General features: G+C 37.3%; 3 protein-coding genes, 1 long non-coding RNA gene, 1 other non-coding gene and 1 pseudogene across 5 annotated transcripts; 2 read left to right on the top strand and 4 right to left on the bottom strand.

The window, feature by feature from the left end:
• Nucleotides 1–2,902: 2,902 nt before the first annotated feature.
• LOC120256951 lies at nucleotides 2,903–3,113 on the bottom strand. Its single transcript, XR_005535469.1, has 2 exons — nucleotides 3,051–3,113; nucleotides 2,903–2,958 (listed from the first exon to the last, which is right to left on the bottom strand). It is a non-coding gene; the product is annotated as an uncharacterized LOC120256951 (long non-coding RNA).
• A 7,440-nt stretch (nucleotides 3,114–10,553) lies between these two features.
• Nucleotides 10,554–10,635, top strand: TRNAS-UGA. The gene has a single exon. It is a non-coding gene; the product is annotated as a tRNA-Ser (tRNA).
• Nucleotides 10,636–14,374: 3,739 nt separating this feature from the next.
• LOC120256958 lies at nucleotides 14,375–15,186 on the top strand. Its single transcript, XM_039264614.1, has 2 exons — nucleotides 14,375–14,447; nucleotides 14,524–15,186. The coding sequence occupies exons 1-2, from the start codon at nucleotides 14,397–14,399 to the stop codon at nucleotides 15,184–15,186; spliced, it is 714 nt and encodes a 237-aa protein (XP_039120548.1). The 5' UTR covers nucleotides 14,375–14,396.
• Nucleotides 15,187–17,211: 2,025 nt separating this feature from the next.
• On the bottom strand, nucleotides 17,212–18,484 carry LOC120256957 (annotated as a pseudogene).
• A 2,153-nt stretch (nucleotides 18,485–20,637) lies between these two features.
• LOC120256956 (G-type lectin S-receptor-like serine/threonine-protein kinase At2g19130) lies at nucleotides 20,638–21,567 on the bottom strand. Its single transcript, XM_039264612.1, has 3 exons — nucleotides 21,400–21,567; nucleotides 21,195–21,314; nucleotides 20,638–21,066 (listed from the first exon to the last, which is right to left on the bottom strand). Exons 1-3 carry the CDS (start codon nucleotides 21,565–21,567, stop codon nucleotides 20,638–20,640), a joined length of 717 nt encoding a protein of 238 aa, XP_039120546.1.
• Nucleotides 21,568–21,715: 148 nt separating this feature from the next.
• Nucleotides 21,716–22,960, bottom strand: LOC120256955 (G-type lectin S-receptor-like serine/threonine-protein kinase At2g19130). The gene has a single exon (XM_039264611.1). The coding sequence runs from the start codon at nucleotides 22,958–22,960 to the stop codon at nucleotides 21,716–21,718; it is 1,245 nt and encodes a 414-aa protein (XP_039120545.1).
• Between the last annotated feature and the right edge of the window lie 40 nt (nucleotides 22,961–23,000).

Raw genomic sequence — 23,000 nt, 5'->3', positions numbered from 1 at the left:
TAAAAGTCAAGGCTTTTATCGGAACTTTTAGCTAGTCACAAGTGACAACAGACCAAAAGGAAATCTAGGCATGTATTCATAGATCAGTATCCTCTCTCCTGCTTGAATGCAGCAACCCAGAAGCCCTAACCAGGTTTCGGTGTTGAAGCTTGTATAAGCATAATTTCATTTTTAAACTCCTCAATCCTTGTCCTGAGCTCTTGGAGAGTCTCTTGACAGCGATCTCCAGCCCTGGTAACTGGCCCTGTAATGAATTTGTATGAAGATACTTCTAATAATGTCTTCAGCAGAATTTGATATCTGTATGGTTGTACTATACTACTTATTTTGTTGCCATGAGGAGACTACTTTATTCTGATCATGGAATAACCAAAACACACAAAACATTGAAACAATTATATACACAAGAGCTGTTATAAGATTGGTATTGCCTTGTAGACAGGTCCAAATCCACCCCTCCCTAGCTTATTGGCAGACGAGAAATTTTCAGTGGCATCTGCTACTCTAGAAAAACTAAACGATGTGAAGGATGGACCCCTCTCACCAGCTTCATCAAGATTTCTTCTGATGGATGCCAACAGGATCTGCTCTTGATACAGTTTTCTCCTTTCTGATTGGTCACAATAAAAACAGAGCAATTTAATCATTTGCAAATGAATACAGTAAGTCAAAAAATATTTTTAATGATCAGAGATACCTGTGTCACTTTTGCTCACTATCCACCGGTAACACATGTGGAGTCCCACGCAAAGAATCAGTCAAGAACGGTCGCAGTTTGCAACCACCATATCAACTCCTCATCTGTTTTGATGGCAAAAACATATTGAATGACTAAATTAAGTATCTTAAGTATCAATCAATGGCAGCATTTGCTTTACCGGGAAATTCTGAAGGAGCGAGACGCAGATAAAGACCAGCAGCTGCTCCATTCACTTTTCTTCAAAATCTTTTGAGATTTCCATACCAGAGTTGACACATATTGGTGAATGCGTATGCTGTACAATTGCAGTTACTCCAAAGCATGAGGATTGACAATCTGCAGCACTGCTAACATTCAAATATTGCCGAGATCAACAGGGAGGTTTACATCAATCCAGAGAAACCGATCCTTTGTAGTTTATGGTGTTAGGCATCGTGAGATAGCCATTTTTGTCCCCTGTCCTACTGCACTGCAAACTAGATTTTCTCACAAGACAACCAGGTTTAGTAACACTCATCGTTCCAATCTGCCAGTGCCTCCAATGCCGGTGCGAAGCCCCTCAAACAACACACTGACCATCAGGGCACACTTTTCCTCGTCACAGACACCATTATCCCCCACACAGTTATAAACATCACACTGGGGTTCTTGGCTGAGACCATAAGATCAACCATTCTTGTGCTGCTTCCGACCATAGCTGCAGTTGAATTCGGCCTGAAAAATTCATGGCATACCTGGGAATGATAGATGTGTTCTCGGTTGAGTAAGTAAGGTAGTCATCCTCAGGACTTAAAGACATGCATGTACTCGGACGAATTAGACTGAACATCTCTGGTCTCAGGCTGAATATTTGCCCGTTCAAGGTCACGCTGTCCCAATAGGTGCATGTTCTTTTGCCAGATGTACATCTGCTGATGACCCGCTACTATTTGGGTTTTACTCCAAAGAGAAAAATCTCCGGTGGCTGGGTCGCCGGGTTTCTCCATGAAGTAAGAGTCGATTTTGCCCGCGGACTAGACCCATCTTCCATCCCAGGAGAAACTGTCAGTAGGATAGTCGAAACTCTCATAAGAATTTGAGATGAGTTGTTTGCATCCATAAGAACAAGATTGCCATTGTCCAAGAGTGGCTGAGGTACTTTCAGTACTACTAAAACCATATGTAAAAAGCAAATGGAGCTTCCTCTCGCATCCCAATCCTTAAATTTCCATAGCTGTCAAATGAGATAACGCCACTGGCATCTGCCACTGGTCTATCTCGGTTGCCAACCCAAAAACCACAGTATGTACCGAGATGTTGTGGTAGCCCATCTCACATAGCGGTTTCGTGCTGCCCTGGGGACTGAAGAAGCCCAACTCCAAGCTCTGGTTAGCTGACACCAGTGATTGCCCGTCCTCAGTGTTTGGTTTGGTAGCAGAGTGTCGCTACTACCGCATCTGAAGATGGTATTAGATTACAACTAATAATGACTAGGAACAAGATGGCAAGAAGAAGCAGCAGACTGCTGTTGTTCATGATTGCTGGGGATGAGTTTGCATTTTGTTATGAGACCACCATGATGTTCCAAATTATTCCTAACAAAGCCGATTATTTGACTTTGGAGGTCAAACCATAAAAAGTCTTCTGACCATATAAAATTTCCTTGTTGAATCTTCAACACGTTTTGTCTTGAAAACTAAACAGAAACCATTGAAGTGAACTAATTTTTCTCCTGCACTTTTCAATGCAGTTATCCTAGGTTCTACCCAGAGAACACTTCAAAATTAACACAAACTCTTCAAACCAAAGAATGGAAAAATGCGAGCACCTTGATTATGGTTCAGTGATCAGTTACCACATGATCGCCATGAAACATGAATTTTGGGTATCCACTCTCTTTGACTCTCTTTTTAATTTACACACATACAATTCATTGACAAAATCTCACAACAGAAGATCTAACACATCTAGAGTTATATACATAATTACTCTCTCGCTTGAGCATCTACCTCTGAAAATATTGAAATAGTCAAAATCATTTACAGAAAATGGCCCTGTTTGGATAGGACCTCTGAAACAAAAGTTGGTTGCTTGGGTGTTTGAGAACATTTGCACCTCAACTCTCTAACATCAGCACAACCGCAGACATGTCCGGTCGTCATTGGCCGATCTGACACACATTGACAATGTCACGCATCTTGGACACCTGTTGGGCAGAGCAAGTGCATATTCTCATCAATCAACTCCATTACTCTGCCTTCATTCCATAGTGGCCATACCTGAAAAATAATCAATTAATGCTACATTAGATGCTTGAAATTTGCATTAACATGGTATTAGTACTGCCTTGATGATTCATATGATAACTCACGTATCCAATGATATTCGGAGAGTCCTCCAAGTGATAAAAGCTGTTGTTCCTCCTGCCTGTTATAATCTCAACATCAATACCCCCAAAGCTACTAGAAACATCAGACTTCCACTGAGAAAAGACCTTCCATTGCATACTCTGGAGACATGTATCCACTGCATTTGCATCATTAGACAAATGCATATTTAGTAATGTATGGTTAATCTGCATAAGAAGAACAATTACCCATATTTTTACTTACTATGTTCCAACCAGCCTGTTTGTGTTTGCCTCATTCTGATCACCACCAAAAATTCTAGCCATTCCAAAGTCTGAGATTTTGGGGTTCATCTCTTCATCCAATAAGATGTTGCTAGCTTTTAAGATCACGATGAATCTATGCGAAGTCTCGAGTCACGGTGAAGATAAAGAGAGTCCTCGAGCAATTCCTTTGATGATTTCAAAACCGCTTACTCCAACCTAGCATCTCTTTCTTCCTTGGATCTGCAGTCATTTATCATCATTTGTCACTGAGACATGCTACAAATTAGATGTACATATATCTGAATTTAATGGAACTTTGACATACCGAAGAGGAAAGCATCCAAACTTTTGTTGGGCATGAACTCATAAATAAGCATCTTTTTCTTCTCCTTTGAATGCAACAACCAAGTAATCTAACCAGATTTCTATGTTGCAGTTTAGCAATCAGTAAAACTTCATTCTTGAACTGCTCCAGGCCTTGGCCAGAACTCTTGGATAACTCTTGATAGCCACTTTTTCTCCTGCAGGCAGCACTCCTTCAGTATACAGGGCATTGATTAAGATTTTTATTTACCATTTACAGTCAGTAAAACTAAGCTTTGTTCTCATAATTTTATTATTACCTTGTAAACAATGCTAAAACCCTCCTTCTCCGAGTTTATTTGATTCATCAAAGTTATCAGTAACAGAAGCTATAAAATCAACAGTATATACTGGTAGTTGAACACCTTCTCCTCTTGTCCTTCTTCTTGTTGCTCAAGCACTCCTGAGAATCCTGATCTGGCATCTGTGCTAAGCTGCAAACTGGAAGATATGTTTTCTGCTCTTCCATCTTTCTTCCACCATTCTGTTCTATGACCAATTACCATGGCAAACGTGGTTGTGTTTAAATAATCCATTCACAACAAATGAACATGTAGGCATGCATATAACTTACCTTTTGATCTTTGTATTGAACCTCCACCACATGGATATGACAAGTAGCAAAATGGCCACCCCAATAACTGATACCACTACAATTTGTTATCCATATCTTGTTGCTCCCATCTGCACACAAGTGGCTGACATAATTAATTAGGAATGAAGAAAACTAAACTAAACATTGCTAAAAGTGCCCATTGTTCAAAAACTATCAAAGGCATCACATCATAGTCCATTAACCATTAACGTGTGATCTAAGTTATTGCCTATTCAAATTTTGGTTGCTATGATGCATCGAATCTGTTCTAGCTTTTAGTGCTTCAGGTAAAATGGATAGAGCTCCACTTTCATAGGCAGGGCCCATCTTCAATTCAAATTCTATTTTATATCCTCATAAAAGAAGCATAAATTAAAAGGGAAAGACTATCTCCTGCACATAAATAAACTAAATAAATAATCTAGTAATTGTTTTGATTTGCAGTAAGACTGGCATCAAACAACTTTTGGTGGCTGGATCAATTTAATATGGTCTTCAGAAAAGGCCAATCCACAGGTCCTACTCTAGCGCAGGCCAAAAACGGAGTTGTCTTAATAAATCACAAAATAAGTAATGGAATATATTTTCACAACCTGTTTTGATAGTTTGGCCGCGTATGGTTGATGAAAATGATGATAATTTAATATTAGTGATGTCTTGCATTGATGCTTCAAAAGCTTGAAATTGAAGAATATGTTGAGGTGTTAGTTGGTGTTCTTATGCTAAGGGACCACACCACAATAGTTTGGTGGAATCACCGTCAAAACGGTGTTTATTTCTAAGCTCACCTAAAACAAAAGATAAGCTTGACAAACTATAAGCTCGATAGACAACCATCTACTTTTTCTAATTAATGAAAGCTTTCATCTTTAGGAAAGTCTGAGTGAAAACATGGAAAAATCTCTTTACCAAGATCAAGCACCACCAACTGATGAACAGGTTCAGCCACCATCTGAGAACTGGTAGATGTCAATGAGATCTCTGCTCCAAACTAAGCAACCAATGGATGCAACATATGCATAAGCCTTGCAAGAACAATTACTCATACAGTAACTCCTCACATCCACCAGTGTTAACCCATTCAGAGTAAGTCAGGCAGCTTCAATCTTTCAATCTGAACAAAACCATCAGTCTTCCCTTTTGATTCACTCGCCGTTACTACTACTAGTACTGCGGTTGCTTAGCAATATCTCACACTCCAACTGAGTTGTTCTCACACAACCTGCTGACCAGTTACCATTATTCCATTCACTGGGGAACTTTCGGTTGAAAGCTCTCTGCAAGCAACTCACATGCAGGAGAAGAAGAATCTCCAAACCAAAGCTGCACATGCTCATTGATCCCACAGTGCCCATAAATCTCACACTGTTCACAGGTTGTACCCACAGAGCCCACTGTTTAGTCTGTGGCACTAGAATTGAGGTGTTCTCACCCATCATACTGCAAGGCAAACTTCAGAAGAGAGCTGTTAGCCGGTAAAGGTGAAGTACATCATCCCTTCTTGCTGATCATTTGTTAGAGAGAATCCATAAACATTGAGAGCCCTCATCTTAGTACTCAATAAATGTCCCCCCATCCCATTGGCCGGATCTCCACCTCGGCAAACCCCTTCCCAGATGAAGATCTGAGCTGAACCTGAGGGATCCATGCCAAGAGAATAGTTCCCTTTACTTGATCAGTAAGACTCTTCCATGAAGTGAACAGCTGGTTATCCCCAGTTTTTTATATTCAAACTAAGCTTCATTCCCGGTAAAATGTATCAGAAGGATGGATCAAAACTCTGCCATAACATTGTTTTATCGTCAGTTGTCTCCAAGATAAGGTTGCCATAATCATTGAGTCGTCTGTGGAACTGTTTTGATGATGAAGATGTTAGTGGACCATATGATGGCACCACTTCCATTGATAACCTGAAGGTTTCCGTCTGTCGTGGCCATGATGAGAATTCCGGTGGTGTTTGTCACCGGATTATCACGGTTGGCAACCCGAGACAACAGTTTGAACGGATAAGTTATAATACCATATGCCGACGTATCGGTGAAAAAGGATTGCCAGAACTAAGAGAAAACCGGGAGCTCAAAGACTTGGCCGGAAGAGATGAGAGTCTGGCTCGTCTTTGAGGGATTGGCCTTGGAATAGAGAGTCCATGGCTGAAGTGCAATGGAGGATGAAGAGAAGAGAAAAGAGGAATAGTTGTAGTAGTAGAGGGGACATGTTGAAGGACTAGCTAGGACTAGTGCCTAGTGGTGGTGAGATTGTTGGAAAGAAAGAGTACTGGAAGAGGATTGTGATCATGGTGGATGGGGGGTTGGGATGAGGATAGGAGGTATTTGAGGATCTGAAGATGGGAGGATAGAAGAAGCAATGGAGTTGGTATTTGGTAAGAGGGCGTGCTGGTATTCTGGTCCAGGCTACCAAAAAACAAAAACGAGGAAAGAAGCAAAATGACACGTGAGGGCTGACTATTAAGATCTAAACTGGATGGCCACCTTTGACTACCAAAGTTAGACATGCAGTTATGATGCAGTTGATATTTATAGTTTCTTTTTATTTTTTGTTTTCCTTGTGAATTGAACAACATGTGTATTTTTTTTTTAAAGAATTTATATATATATAACATCAACTGTAGATGTTCGTAAAAAATCCATAATTGAGCACAGCATTGGGCTGATGATGCCATAATGGTATACGATTAAAGATGACAGTGCTCATTAGTTTCATTTTTTATAGCAATGTTTGTAGATTTAAAAATTTACAAACGTGCACAAATAATTCATTATCATATATATATATTTATATGTGGGGGGAATGTGGATATATAATATTTATTCTAGAAACCAAATGAAGTATATATAGAGAGATACGAGGGCAAATATACTGAATGGTAAAACAAACGGAATTATACAACATGTTAAATGCAGCGATTCTCCAGCGTAATGAAAACTAAACTACCTCTCAGGGATGATAGATAAAACTGAGGTATTCATAAAAAGCATTTTGTTTTATAAATGAAAAATTTTATCCATCTCATTTAAGGCAATTATTAAAAAAAAACATATAATAACAACTCAAAATTATCCCACAATACAAAAAAGTACAAGGTACAATAGGAAAAAATAGTCTGAGTTTGTTCAATTATTCCTAAATAAAGACAATATAGACCGGTGAGCTTTTATTATGAAATTTTTCTCATTCATCTAAAACTCGCAAATTGAGGATCGTTAAATTGTTATAATTAGTGCATTTTTGTATATGTTTGTTTCTTTGACACTTAAACACCCTTTAACTAGGGGACACATCTCATCCGTTTGTCAATATATATATATATATGTGTGTGTGATAATAGTTTTTTTTCTTCTAGTTATGGTCTTTATATATATATATATATATATATAAGATAACATAACAAAACAACTGGATCACAGCCGCACTCTATATTACTTGGCCGGTATTCTCCGCCAGACTTGTTTTAAATCGTATGGAGGCTTATGAATATTTAAGGATAAAAATAATATACTAAAACAACCCCAAAATTAAAAACCGCGAGTATATCTCGATCAAAGGACATTTATCAGACAAAATAAATAAACGTAATTAATAGCTTTTTCGAATTGGTTGAATATCATAAGCAACAGAAAATGAAAAAATTTAAAATGCAATAAAAAAAACCCTTAAATGTCCTTCTATTTGAATCATTCAAATAAATTACATCTATTTTAATAAGATAATGTCTGGGAGCGATTGAATTTTATTTTTTTAAATACATTAAGGATATGCCTTGGGGCACAATACTGAAAGGTTCACAGAACAAAATCTTAAAATTTTGCACCAAAGGAGATGAATACAAAAGAGAAATGGTGGTCATATATCCATACAGACCTTCTCTACTCCGGAATCTCAAGAAAAAAAAAAAGAAGAAAATTAATGATACAAATTAATGTAGAAAAACGCATTGACAGAGTCAAGAGTGGCCAGTTACTGATAATAATAGTTGAATGGAAATACGTCATTTTACCGATATTATATGAGAAAATCTGGCATCATGGCTTTTGACATTTGATTCCATTGATACGGAGTCAAATTTTATGTAAAAATCATGCTAATAAGATTGAAATGCAAAACTTCTCCTTACCGAATGTCTTAACGCTACCTATTACTAATGAATTACGATACGAGCATATATACCGATTAAGCTTGGATAACAATTGGCTGTGTTTAACAGATCACATGCATAAAAGAAAAGCAACAACAACAAAGGACACACTAAAGTGGCCAGTCAACACATAACACTGTAAAAGACTAACACAAAACAAGGAATCATTAATACATTTAAGATTTTTAGTATTTTCATTCTTATAGTTTTTTTAATTTAGTAATAAATTTGTGGTTTATTTATTTTTTATTTTTTGACGTAAAACAACAAATATGTCTTATAAACATGCATATGTATAAAGTAAGCTTAATAAACACCTGTGATCTCACCTTGCATGGCCTTTGAAATGCAATTTTCGGATCTTTCCAAAAAGAAACACCTATAAGATAGATCTACTACCAATATGCTTAGAGTCTATTAGTTAAAATCCATTAGTTAATTTTTTTTAACTACCAAATTACTCCTTTTATTTAATAAAATTACGATTTATTCACATTTATTTCAAAAAAAAATGTTTAGAGTTCATTAATTAATTTTTTTAAAAAATAAATAAACCATAAATTGTTTAGTAAACTAAAAGAGCATTACAACAAAGAGATAGATATATCAACAATGAAAAAATATATTAATAACAACAGGACATTTCATAAGCTCCACAAAAAGTAGATTTGATTACCGGATGGGGGAAAAAGAAAAAAAAATTAATTATTGAGATACATCTGAATTCCAAATTGATTTATTTATACATATTGAAAAAATTAAAAAAAAACTATTAAGCTGGAAAGCCTATTTCATTCTTTATTGCTTTGTGTTGAAGAATTCAAGAGTGGTGTGTAAGTATAAATAAAAAGTTCATCATGCTCTTAATTGTTTGATAGCTAACCAAAAATGCCGGTCTAGTTAAGTTAAAATGTCATGTCATGTCCGTCATCATTAATATAAGCCATTCTTCAGTTTGACCTTTGTATAGCATGCGTTGATTGATTCTCATGCAATCGTCTTCTTCCTGTCTTCGCCAAAACTAATGAAAAAGATGTGGAGAACTTCACGCCAGCACTGTTTAAATATACTGTTTATCTACTGTTTATAAGTGTAATAAATTCTAATTACCCCATTACATGTTATTTTTGTTTTATATAATAAATTTTTAGAAGATCATTAAACTATCATAAATAATACATTATTACATCATTGTACTTGCCTTTATTTTTGTGAATAATTAGCATTTGTAGTTATTTTTAAAAAATAAAAAATAAAATATTATAATATGTTATTATATGATAGTTAGCTTTTTATTTAATATTAATTATTAGTTATATTAATAAATTTTAGGGGTTACTAGTAACTAATGCATGACCCTTTATTTGTCCTTCCACAATTTTTTGTGAGGTCACACTAATCGTTTTTGTAAAAAATTAATCATGAAGTATTAAAAAATTATATATTTATTTGTTTTATCATAAAAACATCTTTATATATGAATAGGAGTGTTCACTTTTCTTAAGTTCCAGTCCTGCATTTGTCATTATATTTATATTATTTAATGAAGTTTTGTAATTTATCAAATTTTCATTAAATAAATAATTACTAGATTATATATAATTTGGTCTTGCTTAAGATTTTGTATTAATGCAGAGATATTTATTTTTTTTAAAATAGATATTTAAAAAATAGTACCAAGTAGTCAAGATTTATTGATTAATTTTCTTTATGTTTTGACCATTTTTTATACATATTAAAAGAATTTATACCATCTTGGATTTTTTTTTCATTATTAAACTATATCTATATTGTGCCATTGACTCAAAGGAACAAAATAATTAATATTTATATTTGCGTAGATAAAAAAATTAATAACTTAAATCAAGCAATGCTTATTGTTAAACTTTTAAAATTTAGAAATTATATAATAATAAAAAATCATGTGTAACTTGTAGGATTATACATGAAAATCCTCATGATTATAGAAGTAGATAAAACAGTAAATAATTAAAAATTTTAATCATATATTAAGAAGAAAAATAAATTTTAAATCATAAAAATATTATTTTAAAGTGTAGCTCAGTTGTTACCCAAAAAAAAAAAAAAAAAGTTGTGGACTAGTATTATATAAAATAAATATTTTAATAACAACTACTTCTCTAACAGAGTCGATATGTCCGAGTGGTTAAGGAGACAGACTTGAAATCTGTTGGGCTTCGCCCGCGCAGGTTCGATCCCTGCTGTCGACGATACCAAATTTATTTTTTGGGTTTCCTCTCCTCCACAAATAATTAAATAAAAATTCATTTTTAGTCAGGATATAATTTATATCTTGAAAGAAGGATGTGAATCATGTGATAGCAAGTGGCAGAGAAATGAAACCCAATCAAGATGTGATCAATGTGTTCTGGTTATCAATAGATTCTTTTTAAAAATCTACAGCCTCCTTTCTTCTTATCAAATCTGGTAGTACTGGAACTCATTAACTTTGTTAACTGGGTTTCTCTTATGAACATTATCCAACCATTAACTCTGTTAATTGGGCTTCCTTTTATAAATATTATCCAACCATAATAAACAATAACACAGCTATACCAATGAGAAAAGTAAATAAATTAATAAATAAAATAAAAGCATTACCACTAAAGCACAATCCTGCAAAAATGGAGAATTTTTCAATTACAAAAATTCAAAGCTATCTTTCCAAAAACACCGAATAAGATTCCAGGTTTTGCGTTTGCTGAGAAAATCCTGAGCTTTTTCTGAAGCCCAAGCCGGTGTGCTCCCTCATCAATAAACACCATTAACTCAGGATATCAATCAAATATTCCAATCCACAAACATATATTACTGAAAATTAGAATGGTGCTCTACAAGCTGTCTCTTCTTTTTTGGCGTTGGCGTGGCCAATTCTATAACAACGAGTATCAGCTATTAATTAATTCATCTTAAAATTATAAAACTGTGTCACCTTTTCTAAAGTGTACTAGATTTTAAGGATTACCAACCACACAAGTGATTACCTGGGAAATCCTTGTATTAAGTTACTCATTAATTATGATTTAAACTTCTAATTATTATTATTATTTTGTTCACGGGATAGCCCCTCACATGTTATTACTGCAGCTTTTCATTGTACATGGGTAAATGTGTTCTTTTCCGTACAATAATGTGAGATTATAGAGGGGACAAAGTTAGCAATTTGCTTTCCCTCACCTCGGTCACCATTATAATAATTATATATATATATACCCTTTGTCAAATGGCAATTGATTTCTGCAGCAGGCGACCCAACATCCCAAGTGACTTGGTCTACTACACAATCAGGTGGTCTCTAAAGTTTTAGAGTGCGAGCACAACAATAGAACTTTGGAATTCAGACCAGTGAGTTTTCTGTTTAACGGAGAAGTCAGTCCTTGCTACCATGAGGTTAAAACATCGATTTTCATACACAATTTTTGTAGTCTATTGTTGTTGTTTTTATTATTTTATTTTATTTTTTTATTTTGATGTGTTTCATCTTTGGTGGCTAACTCCTCTATTATTTATTTTTATTTATTTTTATTTTTTTATAGCTTTGCATATTTTTTGCCTTGTTTGTGTGTCTATTTATCTTTTATATCAAGTATTTATTTACCGTCATTTGATTTTCAATAAAACAGTAGTTCCACTATATTCAATTATGTATATATATATATATGCCCATAAACGTTTAATATAACTATATATTTTATAAATTAATTTTATTAATAAAAACGACATATTTTTACGCTACACTACTCATGAAATCATGAATTTGCTTTTTATTTCCTACCTAATTATGATTTTATATGACCAAAACCCAATAAAATTAATATCGACATTAAATAATCAAATCAAAATAAATAAATAAATAAATAAACACCAAATTTATCTTATATTTTAATCAATAGTCTTATGTTGAAATAAATTAAAAAAATATCAAATTATTAGAAAGAAAAAATAACAGGATATACATAGAACAAAAGGAGCAGAAAAGGGTGGTGGCTTGCTGTGCGGTTCTCCTCAATCTCTCTCTCTCTCACCCTATAAATACCTCCCTAATTCTCCACCGCTCCCTTTGTCCTCGGATAAAATTTTTCCATAAAAAGATCTCACCTTTGTCACCCTTTTCTCCTCCTCACGTTCATCTCGTTTAGTTCTTTTTCTCTTTGAAGGCTTTTCTGATCCAATCTGGAGGCCAGAAGGTTCGGTCTCTTCCTTTTTCTCTCTCTCTCGTGTATTGAATGATTCTTTTTATTTTTCTCATGGGTTCAACTGTCTAATGCGTGGATCTACTGGCAAAAGTTGAGATTTTGAGTGTTTGAATGCTACCTGTTGATATAGAAATATCGCTCATATTGAAAAGTTTGGTTTTTGATGCTCTAATTGCAAGGATTACCATTTGTACTTGCTTGTTTTGGGAGAAAGGATTGGCCTTTGGCTTGTTTCTCTAATCGGCTTGTGAAACTCTTTTAATCCAATGTGATTTGTGGAACTTAGATGCAGAATATCGGCATCATGTAAACTGCTTTGATGTGCTTTTACTTATGAACGTAGTTTATCCACTTTAGTTTAGACAAATGTTAATTCAAGGTGGAAGGAGGGATTTGATATTTGGTGAAATAGATCATGAGCAATTTCTTTGGAATTTGATGGGGTATCTAGGAAAATTTGGTAGATGGGATTGCGTACATGAAGTTACTAGTGTTTCTGCATCTCAGAACCGTTTAGAGTTTCCAGGTTTGCTGAAATTCAAATTCTTCATTAATTAATATGAAAGCTCATGTTACTTTTTTTATCAAATAATATGATGATGTATCTACCCACTCTGTTTGGGAGAGTGATGTCATCAATTAGTTGATTAGTTGTTGGTACATCTCTATAGCGGAGGAAAAACATCATCTTTTGCTACTAGTAGTTGTTAGTATGTACCTCTTTTTGATGTCGGCTTGACATATGGGTTGAAATCAATGATCTCATTCATATTCACAATTTCCTCTAGGATATTGCACCTGAAGTTAAGGATGTTCACTTTACATTATTTAGACTTTAGAGTGAATTAATCTAACATGGCGTTGATGGAAAACATAAATGAGAGCTTGTTCCTGGTCAATGGATGGAATGAGTATGACATTGATTAATCCAAAAACTGTGTTGTAATGAAAATGCAATAACTGAATTCAAAACAATGCTTAATGGGTTCTTGAGGTTGGTACCATATGTACCTTTTCTTAGAGAGAACTAAGCCCAAATGTACCTTAACTCATATAATTTACAAATGCTTACGTTTGTTCTTGTCAATATCCATTTTACCACATGCCTTACCCTTACACTTGATGGACTTGACATTCCATCCCTTTACTAAATTAGGTTTTTCGATGTTTGAAACTTAACTAGTCACACCACAAGCCAATAATAAATGTTATTTTGTAATTATTTTTGACATAGTCTCTCTATTTTTGTTGCAAAATATGTATAAGATAAGCAGCTGTGGTGATGTGTACCTTCAGAATTTCTGCCTTTTTGCTTAATTTCTTCTTAGGATGAAGTTTAGTGAACTACATCCGTTGCTATGGTGACCCTAATCTTTTTGCAGGTCTGCTCTTGATCTATACTTTGGTTGCTGCATCTCTCTAGTTGGTAAAACTTTATTTCACTCTGGCCGTTGTAAAAGTGCCATATTCTTCTCGCACCTCTGAGTGGGTGTGGGGTGACAATGACAGGGTGATTATTCTTTGCGCCTTGTGGGGATCAAAATCATCTTACATTTGGAGATTGTGCCGTGTTCTTGAGGGCCTTTCTCTTGATTACGGCTAATGTTTGCAGCGTACTGAGGACTGAGTTAGCAGTGACCCATGTATGTAACTCCTTGTCAACATGAGTTAAAGTTTAAGTGTGATCTCCGAAGGATAGGAACTGAATTTAAAAACTTAGCTTGTCACAGTTGCAAATTTCTGGTGCTTGAAGCTTTGGTTGGGGATCAACCGGAATGGTTAAATTTTCATGCTTTGCTTCACCTCTCCACCACCAGAAATCAAAGGTATGTAGAAGTGCCTTGTGACAAATAGGAGTCACTATCTCTATTTCTGAGAAAAACATTTCTGGTATCTTTTCAGAAAGCCACTCAACAACCTGATGGAGCAACGCACAGTTACTCTAAAGTAATTTCTCAAGATAAAGGGCTGAAAACTTCTACCGCCTCTGTTGATTCAAAAGCAAAGATAGAATTTAAGAACGCCTCTAGTAGCAGTGCAGAGCTAATTACAATTCCATCTTCATTTGAAAGCTGCCAGAAATCAGGAGATTTGCAAAGTGGTTCTTGTGTTGAGGGTAGCAGTAGTGAGTTTATTCTGATGGGGGGCCTTAAGAAAAGTGTGTCTGTAGGAAATGTATTAGATAAAGAAAGAAATTTTTCTTATGATGATATCACAGAGGATGAAGCTCGAAGCCCGGAAAGGATCATGGACAGACATATTGATTCATCACGTCACACTGATTCTGCTGAATCAAACGAGCATGGAGATTTTGCTGCTGCACACAATCAGCATGAATTCCTTTTCTCTGTGGGAGTTATGAAGCATCTTGATGGGGATATACCTGATCATTCATGTGAACACTCTGCAAACCATTCTATTGAGTCCCCACACTTGTCAGCAGATACCCCAACTGGCCTTGTGAAATCACGTTCTCTAACAAACCTCCGGGTGGATTCAGATAGCTCCACTGATGCTGCTTTTGCTTCAAGAATTGACGTGTACCACGTTCAAAAATCTTTTTGAGAATTTGAATTTGCTAAATGAATTAAATGAAGAACATTCTCCTCATCGGGCAGATTATGGCACAATGGTTGGGTGTAATGAAGTGGACATCCAAGGGGGAGATGGCTCATACTTGAATGAGAAGAACAAGTCTGAATATAAATCAGTTGCTGGTGGTGATTTTCACAACGGTAATTGTTCGATTAGTGAACTTGGAGAAAACACAATGTATGATGCAGAGATGAGAGGCAACCTTCAGAAAGTATCATATATGCAGAATTGCGATGATCTGACCTCTGATGAATTAAAAATAAAGCGGATTGAGGAGTGGATAAGCCAAATTGAGATTCCGAGTGGTTTTTTTCTGTTGAAGAAGTTGGGGGAGAGTTCTGAAAACTGCTTCTAGGAAGGACTCCCATGCTGCAGCTGGTGCATCTCCTGGAAAAGCCTGATGCTAGAAATAGTGCTGGCATGGAAGTGGCTAGTGCATACATCTCATCCTTGTCTCCGGCAGCCACTTCAGTGCAGATAACAAATCTTGGGTTGGTTTCGGTTCCGATCCTTAGTTCATTTGCTGGTTTAAAGGTGCTAAATTTATCTGGAAATGCGATAGGTATTGTGCAACTTATTTCTGAAATGGTTTTATATTGGTTGGCTGTACTATGCAATTCACCTCGAATTTATGATTTGATATTTGCAACATCTTGTTCAGTCAGGATAAATGCTGGGGTTCTTCCAAAGAGTCTTCAGATGCTAAATCTTTCAAAGAACAATATGGCGGTAATTGAAGGTCTCCGTGATCTAACCTCGCTCTCTGCATACTAGACCTGAGTTTCAACCGAATTTCTAGAATTGGTCATGGTATATGAGTATATCAATTAGCGTCAAACTTGATCTTTTATCATTGATCAGCATATACACATTTTCTTGATTATAATCATATTTTTTTATGTTTTAAACTCCTAATGCAATAGTAAGCACATTGTTTGCCTTGAAGGTTTGGCCTCTTGTTCCTCTCTAAAGGAGCTTAATCTAGCTGGTAACAAGATCAGTGAAGTAGAAGGCCTTCACAGACTCCTCAAGCTGTACTTTCTAGACCTGCGATTCAACAAGATCTCAACATCAAAGGGACTCGGCCAATTAGCTGCAAACACATCCCTTGCAAGCCATTAACTTGGAAGGCAATCCGGCTCAGAGAAATGTGGGTGATGAACAGCTGAAGAAATACCTTCTGAGTCTATTGCCCAGCTTGGTTTACTTCAACAAGCAGACCATCAGAGCAAGCTCTTCAAAAGAAGTTGCCCTCTTCAGTTTGAACGAGAGCTGAGAACAAGCCACAAGAACACACGAAGAACCCATGGTTCTGGGCTACACAAGGGTTCAGCTGCATCTAGCTCAAGTCATGCTTTAGGCTCTCACTGAAGCATGCTTCTTCTAAGGGCAGGCATGAGCACAGTGTCTCTGCAGAGAACCAAACCTGCAAATCATCTGCAGAAACATAAACACCAAACTCTAGCTTGCAGCCAGCTGATGTTATTAGGAGGATTCACAGTGAGGGAGGCTTTAAAGAACATTAATGATGGATGTGTGGATATTTTTCTCACCATGCATGCAACTGTCTGTGCATAATGCAAGAATGGCTTGAAGGTGTTATGTTTTTTTCATAAAACAAAAATCAGATGATCAGATGTGAGATGATCAAAACCAGAGTGGAGAACTATATCTATTTTAGGGCATTCAAGTATCTGACATTTTGAAGATGCTGTGGTTTATTTGGCATGTTTAAGGTTAAGTTTATGTAATAAACCCACACATTGTTCCTGCTGCTTATCGAGTTTTAGTTTATGGTAGCCACAAACTTCCTGGACAGAGGAAGGTAATTTTGATCAATCAAAGATTTCCAGAAATCCACCAAACAATCACAAAGATGGTGATTCACTTTCAGCACCAGAAATCCACGAAACAATCACAGATGGTGATTCACTTTCAGCAAACAACAGTATCATCATCAAAAAGCAGAAAGGTCATGAAATAGAACCACACACATGGGAAAGCCAAATGGCAATTCTGCTAATAACATTCATCTGACAACATGGTGATATTTCACAAATCAAAACAGCAGGCGCATGGTTGACAATGACAAGTACCTGATAAAGGCCTCTCTCATCTATTTCTATGACAGTTGCATTTCAATCTGAAAGAGAAACAACATCTTGCATTAGCTACTCACATTCTAATGAAATATAAGAACACAACAGTACTGTTGAAGTCTTTAAGACCAAGGTCAGCTACTTTTTGTTACAGAGCTGAAAGTTCATAAACCAGTTGAAACGCAAAAGCTGATCTTGTTTTCAACAAACAAGTAACAATTAATCAATGAAATAATTTGCTGAGTAGAAAATGTGAACAAAATCATTCAAATTTCAATACCTAAATCAAGGGGACCATGCCACAGCCCTCATCCGAATCAAGCATCTGCCAAAATTTTAGAAATTTAAGAACTTGAGAAGATATAATTTAGCATTTCTTTTCAGAGATTAAAAGGCAACATGTTATCACTGAGAAAGACTAAAATTTTTAGGTCAAAGGAAAGCTCATCCTACCTTTAGGATCATCAGAGGCATCTACAAACTCCTGCGTTTCCTCTGGCAAGCTCTCCACCAATCCACTCTCACTATCCACAGCTCCTACGCATGCCCCATCATCGGGATACCGAACCACGACCACAGGGCAAACACAATGATGCACGCAGTAATCACTCAACACTCCCAAGCTCGCCTTTGCTGCTGTCCTCGACGCCCCCAAACCCTCTACTCCCCATAATCACCGCGCAAAAGTCCCAATCTCTCCACCTCCAAGCAAAAGCCTCCCTTCATGTCATGATCCTTCACGATGTGAATCTTGAACGGGATCTGCGCCTCCACCAGCGGCTGCGCCGAGGTCCTGCGCCTTGGTCGTCGTGAACGCATCAAATTGTCCTCCAACTTCCGCTGCGATTCCTCCGACGAGTCACCGTCAGCAGCAACGGCGTTGAAGGAGACATCCACCGCGCCCCAATCAGCACCATAGAGAACACTGGTGGGGCGGACGTGGAGAAGGATCACAGTGTCACCAGGGCGAAGGTAGTGCTGGACGGCCCAGCGGGACCGCATAGGGCGCCTCGTCGCTGAGATCAACAGCGATCCCGATCCGGCGATGTGATCCCTGTGGAGGGGCTTGACGGCACCCCACCAGTTGAGGGGAAGAGGAACCGCGGTGATGAAGGTTGGACGTGCCGCCGTCGCTGCCGATGCGCTGACGGCGAGTGCTGATTCGCCATATCTTGGAGATTGGATTAGGGTTTCTGAAAAATTTTTCTTCTTTTCTTTTCCCGGTTGAATTTTGGAAGTTCTTTACCGACTTAAAAGAGACGGAGAAGGAAGGCATATACCTCTGGGTTTAGAAGCTTCTAGGAAACGCATGGTTACTGCGGTATCATAATCCCCGGTATACCATCAATAAACTTAGTCTGGCATCACGTGGAAGCCGCTTATTGGTGAAGAGCACAGATAGGCAGCGAATGGGAATTGGCCACGTACTGTTATGAGGTTAACCGCAGAGAGTGAGGACAACACCATGATATACGTTACTGGTAAACGTGGCACTTTTTTTTTTATTTTTTTTTATTTTCAATTGGACAACAGTTAAACAATTCTTTGCCAAAATGATCTATGAACAATATATATATAGATTCTGATCAGCTGTGTGGTTGTTTGCAGGAAACAATCTTCAAATGTCACTTTTTCAAAAACCTTGGAATATGCTCTGCGTCGAGGAAGGCGACCAACTTCTGATAGAAATCAACATCAAAGAGTATGTTCTTTTTCTGGCTTTGTGTTCACTTTTTAACTATTATGCTCTTCAAATATACCTCTCTTTAGTTAGTGAGTGTCCTTTTTCTCTGCTTTGTTATAGATTTTACAAAGTATTTAGTTAGGTTGATGTTTTGTTTGTTTACAAAATGGATAAACTACATACATCCCCTATTTTCATCACATCCCTCTAAATGCTCCAAAGATCAGTGCTTGTGGAGGGGGAAGAGCGTCTGGCAAAGATGGAAATAAAGTGATGCCAAGTTTGATGAGCATATGAAAATTTGAAGAACAAATGGTTGACTGATTTTAAGTCCGATTTGCATACACGCAAGTATGGCTGCATTTTATCAATGTGCATGACTAGGATTTTATTTTTCTTTTGATTAAAGTGCTTTGTTAATATAAAAGTATGAAATTCATCATTATAGAGTCCGTTATCACACTCTATATAGCTGCATTCTGTCAAGATGTGTGCCCCTGTTATTAGGAATGGGTTCTACTTCCTTCTTGAGAAATTGTTGGTCAATTGTTATTCCCATTAATAATCACCTCTTGACCTTTGTCATCCTTCCCGGAATTTTTTTGTCAATCATTTTTCCTTTAATGTTCTCTATTTGGGAAGCTCTTTGATCCTCACCCATCTTTTAACTTAATATGGTCATCTTAGCCATAGTATTCTTTTGTTTTGAGAACTTTTTAACCTTGGAGCTTAACAACTAACAAAAGTTTCTTAGTTAAATCTTTTTATTGCTGTCTTAATGATGATGATTTGTGTTTGATAATATTTTTGATAAAGAGTTTTGAAGTTTGTTGAACAGAAGATAATCACATTTGCTGAGAAGGAAGCGCCGAATAAACTGTGTGTACATGTGTTGATGTTGAGTTGCATTCTATAATGCTGATTCTATGTTCCGAAGAACATCTAGAATAAACTTAGCATGCCTTCTTGATTTTAATGTGATTATTATTTTATAATGCTGATGATCTGTCTGTAAACTTTGATGGTATTCCTGCCTTTAGTGTGTGGAGAGGGATGCAATTTCATTCTCACTATATCATTCTGAACCTTTCTGTCTGATGCTAATATTTCCCACTATCATTTAATGTGGATAGAGATGGGATCTCCGCAAATTGATGCCCCATTTTGGAAGTCGACTTCAAGATCAAAGGCATTCAAAAACCTATTATTGCTTCTATTTGGATAAAGATAAATCGTTCCATAGCACTAGTGCAATGTATTGAATCACCTTTTCTTTATATAATAGAAGTGGATAATTTACATTTATTAAGCAACATAGCAAGAGTACATAGCATAAAAGATGGAAGCAAGGGATAGATCATCCTGAGAAATACAAAACATGGACAGAGGTACACAGAATTTAATCACTTAATTATCTTACATGCAGATGCATTCACTTGTAGCGAAGGAGTAGCCATGATACAACTATACAAAAGTCTTACTCAAACCTTAACTGGGGTAAATGACTTATATATCATCGGCTGAGAAACATTGTTAAGTTTCCATTGAAGTGTCTGCGACATGTGATCCCATTTGCTAAAATGATGGAACCCTGATCCTCTGTTAATTGCAGGAGTAGTGAAGGAACTGGAGCCAGGTTCACCTCCACAACCCCTCGAGCATTAGGACAACGACTCCCATTGATGGTCTTTCTGCTTCATTTTCCTGAATACACCAGCAAGCCACCTTGCAAACTCTGCTCAGCTCCTCCATATTTCTGTCTTGTGTAAAATTCTCATCTAACAAGCTAAGAACATCACCTTCGTTGAGTTTCCTTGCCGCCCAGACCGGAAAATAATTGTTGTTTGTGCTTTGAGATTGGTCTGTGTTTCTTCTGCCTGAAACCACTTCGAAGAGCATCATACCGAAGCTGTAAACATCAGCTTTCGGTGTGATTGGTTGGCCTAAAATCCATTCTGGTGCAAGATAACCAACAGTTCCCCTCATGGATGTTAATACCTGACTGAAGTCCCTGTGGATGAGCTTTGCCATGCCGAAGTCGGAAACTTTTGGACAAAAAGTCAGAATCTAAAAGTATGTTTTCTGGCTTTACATCACAATGTATAATGTAGTCCCTGCATTTTTCATGCAGGTATTCTAACTTTTAGCAACTCCGACAATTATTTGGTATCTCGTCTTCCAGTCTAGTCCAATACCTTTCCTGTTGAAAAAGATGACGATCCAAAAGAACCATTTGGCATGTATTCATAAACCAGCAATCTTTTTGTGCCTTCACAGCAGAATCCGAGGAGACGAATCAGATTAATGTGTTGATCCTGCCCAGTGTGATAACTTCATTCTGAAAGCCTTGGTCTTGTCTGGTAATGCTATTGAGTTGTTTCACAGCTATATCAGTCAAACTGGGTAAGGTGCCTCTGAAAACAGAGCCGAATCCTCCTTGGCCAAGCTTGTTGAGAAGTTCTTGGTCATGTGCCGGAGATCTGAATACTTGAATTTTACACAGGTGCCTCCAATTGGTTCTTTTGTTTTGTGCTGCCTTCTTCTGATAAAACATCCATCTAAAACCATCGCTGTGATGTCGAAGACTACTGCTATGCCTGAGCATAAGCCTCACGATAATGATTAGTACAATATTTTTTTCTTTTCATTTCCTTTACTGGGCAGATCGGAAGCTGTGAGGCGGATGTAAATGATACTGACCTGACTCCTACTCTGTTCAATGTTTCGGAGATCCACACTCCATATTAAGCATCCGCTGCCATAAGAGTAGGGCTGTGCAGTAACAACTTTTGAGGCATGCTTGTTTGCATTCTTCAGCAGTGAGACCTGTCAGTGGTTGTGATCCTGGTGGTAATCTTGTGATATACATCTCTAGAAAGCCTTCCGTTTCTGCGACAGTGGAGTTATCATTACTGCATGGCAGGTTTGTTTTCCTTGTGCATCCGGAGTTCCAATCATTCAAGTCCCACTCCCTTGCTGATACTGGTTTAAAGCCAAGGGGGCATGAACACAAGGTTTTGCTATTGAGGTCACAGATGCCAAAGGCACCACAAACAGAGTAGACATCACATGCAGCTGGTTGAGACCAGACCACCATCCACGCTTGAGTTTCAATTGTCCACAGCCATTGTTTATTCTGTCCAGACGTATCCATCATGTTTCGTATGTAAACATCTTTGAAAGATGTAGCCTGTGTGATCACCCTCTTCTCATGGTCATCAGTAAAATTGGTGATGTAGTCAGGATCCCTATTCATTCCAGGGGTTTCACTGAAGCTGTAGCCGTTCCACACTCCGCTTCTCCAATATACCTCAGTTCCATTCCACATTAGCAGGAACTGGTTCAGACCACTGGGGTCAATGGTGTCTATGAATGGTCCAGGGGCTGGATCCTCTGAGTTCTTCCAAGGAGTGAGGCTCTGGTACTCGCCAGTAATCTTGTTCATTCCAAGCCATCCTCCAGGCACCCAGGTGTCAGTAGGGTGATCAAAACTTTGCCATATTATGCTGGATGAATTCAAGCTATCTCTCAGTATAAGGTTACCAGTGTCAAGAATCACTGCCTCGGTGGAATTTGCTTGATGCAATACTGATTTGGATGACCATGCAATGGCCTTTTTATGGTCAAGAAGAGCCAGGTTACCGTTTTCAGTGATCTTTAGTTCGGAAGAAGCAGCGTTGGAGATGGGAACTTCTCTATTTGCCACCCAGATGACTGTTTGTGGTGAAACCTTTTTATACCAGATACCAATGTAGAAGTTTTTAGAATTACCTGGTGAGAAGAATCCGAGTTCAAAGTGGCCTTCTTTGGACACAATAGTCTGGTTTCCATTGAGACTTTGACTCCACGAAATGGTATCACCTCCGGAACAATGCTGGACAATGAGGCTTGCAAACAGAACCAAGAGAAACAACAATGAACATGAGAAACAAGGCACTGCCCGAAACATTTCTGCAGCCATACAGAATGAACCAATGAACTGTCATCCAGGGGCACCAGGA

This window comes from Dioscorea cayenensis, unplaced genomic scaffold (assembly GCF_009730915.1).
Source record: "Dioscorea cayenensis subsp. rotundata cultivar TDr96_F1 unplaced genomic scaffold, TDr96_F1_v2_PseudoChromosome.rev07_lg8_w22 25.fasta BLBR01001754.1, whole genome shotgun sequence".
Lineage (NCBI taxonomy): Eukaryota > Viridiplantae > Streptophyta > Magnoliopsida > Dioscoreales > Dioscoreaceae > Dioscorea > Dioscorea cayenensis.
This window is presented reverse-complemented; position numbering and strand designations above follow the sequence as displayed.